This window comes from Lissotriton helveticus, chromosome 8 (genome assembly GCF_964261635.1).
Source record: "Lissotriton helveticus chromosome 8, aLisHel1.1, whole genome shotgun sequence".
Taxonomy (NCBI): domain Eukaryota; kingdom Metazoa; phylum Chordata; class Amphibia; order Caudata; family Salamandridae; genus Lissotriton; species Lissotriton helveticus.
Genome location: NC_136069.1, coordinates 248652203 through 248662072, shown reverse-complemented (window position 1 = coordinate 248662072; position 9870 = coordinate 248652203). Strand labels below are relative to the sequence as shown.

Below are 9870 nucleotides of genomic sequence, written 5' to 3'. Positions count from 1 at the left end.
ATCTTGTCCACAGATTTTTTGGGGGGTGATTTGGTGTAAATCCGTGCAGTCAATTTGGTAAATTAAGGTTTGAAAATATTTGCATATCCGGACTGTTAGGTCCACAAAAGAATCTCAAGAGTTTTGTGTGAGTGCCAATTAATAATAGAGCGTTCTTATTCATCCAGGGAGCTTTTTTTTTACCTTGGACCATCTCGCTCCCTTTGGAGTCAGAGTGCGCTCTCTGATTGACTGCCATGCAACATGAGAAAAATGTTTCTGCCAGCGATTACAGGACTCAGGGACTTAGTTCCCTGCCCTGAACATAAAAAAATGATATTATGGAGCAGGGTAGGTATACCCTAGCCCACTATGCCCCATGGAGGAGACACAGAGGGACCTCCTTGGAGCCACACGTTTATGCTGTTTCCCTCCTGAAGTCTTTAATGGCCCTCTGGAACCTATCTCCCTGGGGCTGGCTCACTTACTGTGTCCCAGGGAGCCCACCCCCGGGATACAGTAGTTTCCCTGCCCAAACTACAGGGAAGAATCTGAAGAAGGAGTAAAGGAAAAGGAGCACCCACCCAGCCAGGAAACACCGCATCTCATTTGAGATCCCCTTCCTTTCCTCCTGAAAAAAAGAACATAAAACAATTAACCACCAAAACGAGGTTCAAAATATTATTTACAACATTTTGAACATGACCAAAGCAGAGCACAAAGCAATTACTCTCACAGGTGTACTTTAAGGTCCTCCTCGGTATTTCACCCATGCAGTGTTTTAGTTTCCAAATCAATAATATATTCGGATTATTGTTTCTTATTTAAACTGTTCTGTTACTACTTTGTATGTCAGGCTGCTAATTAAAAATTGTTCCAACTTTTCAATTACGAGTTTCAAATTTTAATTTGCTACTTATATGGAACCTGTAGTCTATGTCTTCCTCCCATAGGCAATTGATACATTGCAAGGTCACGTGATTTCTTCAGAATCACACAGCCTTGCAAATTGCCAATACAGGGATAGCACAACACCACCAGACAAATTACCCTCCCTATCTACAATCAAATGTTATTTCCATATGACCAGTTTTTGCAAGGCAATCCAAAAGCAAACTATTGAACAATTGATTTCCCGAAGATGGGAATATAGTCTATCTATGTAAAAGGTATAGAAATTAAGTTTTTCAGACCCTAAAAATGGTTGTAATATTTCAGTTAAAAGAATGTAGTCTGTTTGTAGAACATAAATTACCATTTGCTTTGCTACTTGTATAAACCTCACTATTGTTTTCATTAGGAACATTTAATTTCTATTTTCCTGAAACCTGTCTAGTGCTAAAGTAAATTTTGTCCAAAAGACTGAATGAGATTAGTGGGCAACACTGAATGACAACAAGTATAGACTGCCCTATTTTTATTTTACAAGGTGTAAGAGAAATGCATACTTTACCTGCAGAACGTTGGAGAATTTGTGCTAATCAAATAAAAATAAGCTTCCTTAAGTCTAGCAATTAGTTCTGACTGTGCCTCAAAGACAAACTTGATAGTAAGAGGAGGCATCTATCTAATTTAGTGATGTACATGATGTTGGATATTGTATATTAATGTTGGCTATATTCCAATACAGGCGAAGTCCTGAGAATAGACTAACAAACTGCCGGCAGACAATACACCGGGAGAAGGGAAGAAGGCAAGCAAATCGAGGGCCAGCGTACATGTTCAGTGACCGATCGACTAGTCTTTCTTTAGATGAAGAACGTTTCTTGGATGCAGCAGAATATGGAAATATTCCTGTAGTGAGAAAAATGATTGAAGAATGCCTCTCACTGAATGTTAACTGTGTTGACTATATGGGGCAGAATGCTTTGCAGTTAGCTGTTGCCAATGAACATCTTGAAATTACAGAACTTCTCCTGAAGAAAGAGAATCTGGCACGAGTCGGGGATGCACTGCTCCTGGCAATAAGTAAGGGTTATGTCCGAATAGTGGAAGCAATCCTGGGCCATCCTTCTTTTGCTGAAGCCAAGAGACTTACAACAAGCCCCAGCCAATCAGAACTCCAGCATGATGATTTCTATGCATATGATGAGGATGGAACAAGGTTCTCGCATGATGTTACACCAATCATCCTGGCAGCTCACTGCCAGGAATATGAAATAGTGCACACCCTTTTGCGTAAAGGAGCTCGCATAGAAAGACCCCATGACTATTTCTGCAAGTGCAATGAATGCAGCGAGAAACAGAAACATGACTCTTTCAGTCATTCCAGATCCAGAATCAATGCTTACAAAGGACTAGCAAGCCCTGCCTACCTCTCCTTGTCCAGCGAAGACCCCGTAATGACTGCCTTAGAACTCAGCAATGAGCTGGCTGTGCTGGCGAACATTGAAAAAGAATTTAAGGTAGGTGCCTTCTCAGCACATGCTTTTAGCATTTCTTCACATTGTATGTGATGTCTGTTTAATCATGCCTCTTGGCTTTACTGTGTTGTATAAGTATTAGGGCTGTGATGGAATGAATGAAACACCAATTAAATAAATACAGCAAGCCGGACCTGAAACAGTCATGTAGCATGTATCGATGTGGAATTGTCTTGGTATCTTTTCATGTTTATATGTGGGGCTGTTCTACAAGTTCTGTCAATTGTGGAGATTTCAGTGTAATGGAAAGTGGAAACCTGCATGGGCAGCACATATGATAGACTGTAAAAACAATGTGAGCACAATCCCTTAACTTCTGATTATAATTTAATGGATGATTGACTTTGTATCCAGTGAGATCACATGTGTGAGCATGTATGTGTGCACATGGTAAGACATCTAAATATAATCTGTGTCAGGGTTTGTCTAGAAATGCAACAGATCTTAAATGGTAATTCACACTTACAAATTGTTGCAGTAAGAAGCACGTGTAAGCAGACGGTTAACTTTTGAGCAGGCAAGACGTTTGTGGCTCGCTCATGCTTGAGTCCAGTGGAGGAACATACATTTAGTACTGGTGCTGGAAAATCCTATCTTTTGGTCTTTCGTGAAGTTTTAGACATTTTTCAGTACCACAACCTAGCTGCATTCAAGCCAAATATTGCCAACATTTCTAGGAATTTTGAGGTTGAAATGTACACTATGGATGTGAACTGAGTGGATATGCTGGTGTTCTTCCCAAATACCCTAAAAACACATCACCTTTCTACAATTTACCTATCAAAGTTTAGACTGAGGGCCGACAGATCAGTATTTTATTATTTATACCTCATAGTTTTTCAGGTTCACAACAGTATATCACCATTAAATTTGGGCTGTGTGTGTGTCCTTGCAATCTGGGGTTTAGGTAGGCAGAGCAACTTTTATCAGAAATTAATTGAATTCATAGCTTCATAATATAATTGTTTCTTTAAAATGTGCGTAACTTATTAACCAGCATGCTAAGTTGTTAAATCTTGTTCATTGAGTTATTTAAGAGGAACTCACAATTGCAGGAATGTGCTTTTTTGACCTCGTACAGAAATGGAGTGTAGCTCACCTTTAGATAAATCTCAAAATGTGCAATGTATTCTATAACTATTCTGGCTCAATGGGAGTAGGGCAACTACTTCAACCCAACACACATAGACACACAACTATATCACTTAGAAATTAATCTAAGCCTAGCCCTATCTCTGTCCTTCCACATTGCAGTGCCTGGGGCTCCTGCCTTCAGCTCCAGCAATGCAGGCAATACAAACCCTCTGTCTCAGGAACTGTGTCTCCTCTTCCAACTTGTGCTATATCAAATTTGCTACCATCTATACCTTACACATACACTCACCATGCACACAGGATGTCTGCGCAAAGGTCTTGGTTTCACATATAAGTATCTGGCTTGGAATCAAAATCAAATAAGGCAGACCTATTGGCTATGTGAGAAAGTGGATTATTAGTTTAAATGGATTGAGGTCCACCACAGGTAATAAAGTTTCTATCAGCTTTGGCCGAGTTAAAGGTTTCAGTAATTTAAACCTGTGCTCAACCCCTGGTAGTAGAGAGCAGATAGGCTTAACTTATAAAAAATAGGTGAAGCATTTAATAATAACAAAGCAGTTGAAAAGTCAAAAACACAACTCAATAAAAGTCCTACTCCAATCTAGAAAAATAGTGTATATTTTAAGAAACAAAATGACTTCAAAATGAGAAAAACCCAATATGGGGGATTGGAAATATGAATTTTGGAAGATTTAAGTAAAAATAGCACTAACAAGCACAAAGCTCTGTGGTCGTGGTAGACCGGGACCTAGGGGCTATTTCACACCGACCATGAGAACGCACAAATCAGTTACACCAACCAGGTTCAATCCAGTTGGAAGTTTTACCTTTACCTCTGAAATAGAAGTCACAATCCTTCAGTGGGGCAAGGCTACAGGCTGTATCCGAAGAAGTCTTCACAAAGTAGGATTGGCTTTGGACGAGGTCCTGCTGAAGCCACTGACTTTGATGGGAAAAGCTCTGAGTCTAAACATTTGAATTTCCAGGGTAGTCCCCTTACTGGATGAATACTTTTGGCACCTTTGCCCAAACACAACTTTTACCTTTAGACTTAAGAGATTTATAGCTTGGTTGTATGTATTCTCTGTCGCAACCCCGATGGAGTATACATATCACCAAAATAATGGTCTCACAACCAAATTTAAAAGCGAGTGGATTTTAGATTTAATCACAGCAGAGACTACTCTGTCACCATCTAGATTAAGGGCCATCAGAGGCAGACCTCTAATTCCGCCCACCTAATTTATTGAGACGGAATTAGAGGTCAGCTTTCACTGCTTGTCACCACTGGGAAAACCCTGGCAGTAAGGAGCATATAAACTAAATGCTCCTATCACTTTGGAAGAGGACTTTCATGGCAAAGGGAGCATTTTCTTTTCAAAACCAATATTCTACTTATATGTAAGAAATCCATTAGGTGCAAGGCTTCATCATATTGACAGAGCCCTGCATCAAACTGAAAACAGCATTGACAGGAACGGCTATGATGGCAGTTCTTGCCAGTGCTTGAGAAAGGACCGCCAGCTTGTTGGTCATCTCATAATTAGGCAGGTGGCACCTCTGTCAGGATGGCGGAGTAATTTATTCAGAGCACAGAATCCTCCAGCAGGTCTAGGCTATGGCTGTGTCCGACGAGAGTGCCAGGGATGCCACATTATTGCCTGGCAGTAGCTAGTGGGTGGGTAGGTGGGGTGACTCCTGGTCCCTCCATTACAAATAAGGTAATTGTTCCCACATTTAACCCTACTCATTTATGCAGCAGTTCCTGTTTCTCACTGTGCCTCATACTCTCAAACTCTAAGATGAAGAAACCCTTCTCGTCTTGTGAAAAGTTTGTGAGCCCTCCAAAAGAATGGCTACGTTAATGAGCAGCTCCCTCCTCCTTGGTCACTTCAAACCAGTTCTGGGACAGCTTCCCCCCTCCTACCCCCCCAGGTTGGTGCCAGACTGACTAGGAGGACAGAGGTTTGGACCTTTCAAGATGTCTCCAAAATGGATGCTTCTGATGGCAAATGCCCCTCTGAAGTAAATGAAGTACCTCAACAAACCCTAAAACCCTAGCAGAGTTCAATAATAGTTGACTACAGACAGCATTAGACTAGAAAAATAGGGCTTAATTTATATTTTGGCAGTATGTATACTCCATCTCAATGGCACTGGAGTATACATACCACCAAGAGAATGTTTCACCTACTCCATCTCCAATGTGATTAAACCCCTTTGATAAACCGGTGGAGTAAGGCCTGCTGGAAGCAGACATCTAATTCCACCTACCCTATTTAGATGGCTGGAATTAGAGGTCAGTTTTCACTGCCCATCACCCCTATGAAAATCCTAACAGTTAGGTTCAGTGAAAACTGCTAAACAGCATTGAAAGGAACCACCGTGATGGGTAGATGGCACCTCCCTGAGGATGGTTGAGTAATTTATTCCATCGTCCTGATGAGAGAAACAGGCCACCTGCTATTATATAAATCAGGCCCATAATTCCTATCTATCACCTTCTTTTAATGTGAATCTTTTTCTTAGACAATAAAAGATGCATGAAATGTGATATTACATGTTTAATGCGCCAAGTGGGCTACAGGTCATGATCAAACCTAAGTCCAGTGCAAGTTGCAAGTGTTTAGTTCATAGTGCTACGCTGCATGAACCATGGGTGTAGGGACTGATTTGCTGCTATTTTGTGTGTTTGTGTTTCAATTTATATTTCCTATCTGCCAAGAGGAAGTGGGTAGCTATGTGCACAACAGTAGATTCTGAATGAGAACTGCCCCATCAGCTCTATTGAGATGATATGGAATTTAGGATATATAAAATCCTCTTGGAAGAAAAGTGAATATCCCAATTTCTAGAAAGCTTTATCTTTCTTCTTCGTTATTTAATTTGGAATAGTTAGGTATTGAAAACATAAAATATTCTTCAAAAACAGTGCTCGTTATATATATGTGCTTTCTTTCTACATTTCATTTATCTGTGCCTTCTTTGAATTGCACATTTCATGTTCTACAAGTATTACCGTCATCTGCATACTCTTGTTTTCAAATGGTCTAGTTTATCAGAATAATTCACATGCAACCACAAGAATTAACCAAACACTGGCAATGACAATACATCTTGGTTTAGAGCAGTGGTTCCTAACCTCTGATCTGGGAACAACTGGGGGTCCCAAAAGCCTTCTCTGGGTGTCTGGAACTGCTTAGAAAATTAAATAGTGTTGAACTATTAATAAAAATGTATATAAATTAAGAAACACAACATAAAAATAAAAAATTTAATTCTTTCTGTAAATGTGAAGTAATTTGAAATTGAAGACAAAAATTTAGTTACTATCCTCAGATTGATTTGCGGGTTGAGATCAAATGTATCAAACAGAATGTAGCATGGACGATGAGTGGCCTCAATTGAACTTTAAAACATCTCCAACCTTCCCATCATTGTTAAAATTTAGATTTTTTATATATATTTTTAGAATTGCATAAAATATTTAAATGTTTGTGTATTTGTTTGATGAATGCTTGTTTCTGCATTTTTTGTGTGTTTTTCAGTTCCAATCATCCAGTCCCTGCCTTTCAGTAATAATTAACTGGGGGTCTCTATAGAGTCTGGATCACCGGAGCTTCATGCTAGTGGCCAGCATAGGCGGCAAGATTTTGGCATGAACTGGCTCATTTGAGGACGCCAAGACCTGAAAACGTCAGGATTTTCTTCAGGCAGGAGCTCAACGGATACCACAGAAAAGCCCTAAGACCCGAGGGGCACCTCTTGGGATCAGGAACTGACTCCGGCAGAAGCTCAGGCAGGTCCAGTTGCAGGTCCAGTCAGATCCAGAGCAGTAGGTCAGCTGGACATTTGCAGGGAGTCCTCTGGAGCTTGTAGTGTCCGTTTTGATCAAAACAGTGGGTCAGTCTGCCGAACCGTTGTAGGAAGTTGGCTTTCTATATACTATACCAAAATGAGGATAGTGTACAGAGAGTCTTGTGGATCCCCAGAGGCTTTACAAAGGCTAAAGTAGATAATACAAATGCTCTTGTGTGTGGTAGTGTGGGCGAGTAGTTAGGCTTATCAGAGGTCAGTGTTAAGCATTTGTTGTACATACAGTGGCAATAAATGAGACACATAATCAATTAATGAATCCGAGACCAATCTATAAAAATAATACTTGGTTAAATTTATTTTGCAGTACCACAGAATGTTGTCAGAGGTAGATACGTTTTTCAATAAAAATACTTTTCAGCTTGAAAAATGGACACGGTGCAATTTGCAATGTTAACCTATTGGATGAAGAAAACATTCAGCATACATAGGGATAACATTGACTTACAAGACCAGTCTTCAGAAGTTAAAGTCAGTATTGGGCAAGGTTCAGTTCAGCACCAACAGTGCGCTACCAGTGGCGCAGGGCAGCCAGGGGCACGGTGAGAATTTGAGGTCAGGAGCCCGGTGCAATTTCATGGAGATTGGGTGCATTTGGAAAGAGGCCACTTACAAGTAGCTAGCAGCAGCCTGGGGGCCAGTCTTTGGGGGTTTAACCAAGCCCTGGATGGGGCCCAAAGCAGCAACAACACTACACTACCAGGGGCACAGGTGCAGCCGGGTGCAGGGTGCCAACACAACATCAGGTACTCAAGGTAATGAAGAACGGCCAAATCGAACAAGGTCTGCAGGCTCAGGCTAGGCGGCTGGTCAAAGGAAACCAACAGCTGAGGAGCTAAGTTGTGATTCTCGGGTCGAAGGGACACCTTTATTGCTCTTCAGCAATGTCCAGGGCAATGGGTCCAGGGGTGCCTATTGGTGTCCGAAACGGCTTACCCGAGCAGGTCGTGTTTGGGGGGGTCTCTTGCAGAGGCTGCAGACGACTTTGAGGAGTCCAGGGGAGGCCAGCTCATGGTGGAATATGGCACTAGAGTGCTAGGGAACCTTGCCGGAACCACTCGGGTGCAGAGGTGAACTGGGGCAGGCTTTGTGGTCACAGGGTCCTTACTTTAAAAATGCTTGGTTGGTAATCAGGTCTGCTGTTCTCTGGAGTCTTGATCTTTATTGAAGGAAGTCATCCTACCAGGGTGCTGGAGGTCACTGGAATAGTGGACGAGTCATCTTTTGCTGCAGGTTCGCCAAGGGCTACAGACGGACCGGTAGGGCTGGGGCAAGTACTTGGTCTCTGCAGTCTTCTCTGCTGTTGCAGCTCTCTTGTGTCTGGTTCTTCTTAGGTCATCAGGAACTGAAGTTCAGGGCCCAGGGGGGCCACCTAAATATTATATTATGGGGTGCTGAATGTAGTGCCAGGTAGTAGACAATGGCCTCCTTGCATTAAGGGTGATTACCCCCTCAAAATGCTCACTCCACATGGGGAATGGGCATATCCCTGATCCCTGATCCTGATTGAGGAGTCCCACCATCTTCAAGATGGTGGGCACTGAAAAGAGTACTTCACCTCGCCTCCAGCACCTGAGGGTTGGAGTTGGCAGTGGGGGGCACAGCTCCTATACTTTCTAAGTTTTCCCACCAGTCCTCCTGCCAAAAAGGGGGTGGGGAGAAGAACGGCACACAGTTAAGTAACGGCATTACTGCCTTCTAATGTTCCCCAAAGTCCATGGTGGGCCCTGTCCTTCCAATCCCTTGGACGCACAAACAGCCAGAGACACGATACAGAGAACCCCGCCTTGAAAAGTTGGCCCTGGCATCACTGGCTTTGGCTGCGACCGCGGCTGTTTGTGCGTCCAAGGGATTGGAAGGACAGGGCCCGCCATGGACTTTGGGGAAAATTAGAAGGCAGTAATGCAGTTAACAGAAATCCTGCTATATGGCCAGTTTCCGTCCAATTTCAGAGAAACTCTATGGCCTTCTGATTTTCCCCAGCCAGGCGCTGTCAATATCCCTGCTAAAAATTTGGGAGTCTGGTTTGGGGAGGATTTGCGATTCGAGGCACACATAAAAAAACTCACTGGGGTGTGCTTCGGGTCCCTAAAAGCCATGAGGAAGATTTTTCCTTATCTACCTTCTTCAGCAAGAGAGTCGGTCGCAAGAGCCCTTATTCTATCACGACTTGATTATGCCAACTCTCTGTTGTGTGGCTCTCCGGCTTTTTTGGTCTCAAAGCTCCAGATCATCCAAAATGCGACTGTTCGCCTACTGTGCAATGTGCCATATAGAGAAAGTCCTCGGGCTCACATGAAGGAACTACATTGGCTGCCAGTAGCACAGAGGATTACCTTTAAAATTCTTACTATAGCTTTTAAAGCAGTTCATGACCTTGGTCCTTCTTATTTGAGAGACAGATTTTCCCGCTATGTCCCTACTAGGGCTCTGCGTTCTGCAGATGGTAATTTCTTAAGAGTACCTCGATTTCAGCGAGTTCGTTTGGGAGGCC

General features: G+C 42.5%; 1 protein-coding gene across 3 annotated transcripts in view; it reads left to right on the top strand.

Annotated features, from left to right (window-relative positions):
• Positions 1–1677: 1677 nt before the first annotated feature.
• TRPC6 (transient receptor potential cation channel subfamily C member 6) overlaps positions 1678–9870 on the top strand; it is a 453173-nt gene continuing 444980 nt past the window's right edge. For all 3 annotated transcript variants that reach the window (XM_078655966.1, XM_078655967.1, XM_078655968.1), the window contains exon 1: positions 1678–2384. In XM_078655966.1, the coding sequence (XP_078512092.1) occupies positions 1698–2384 (687 nt within the window). In that variant the 5' untranslated portion in view covers positions 1678–1697. The remainder of the gene's footprint in view (positions 2385–9870) is intronic.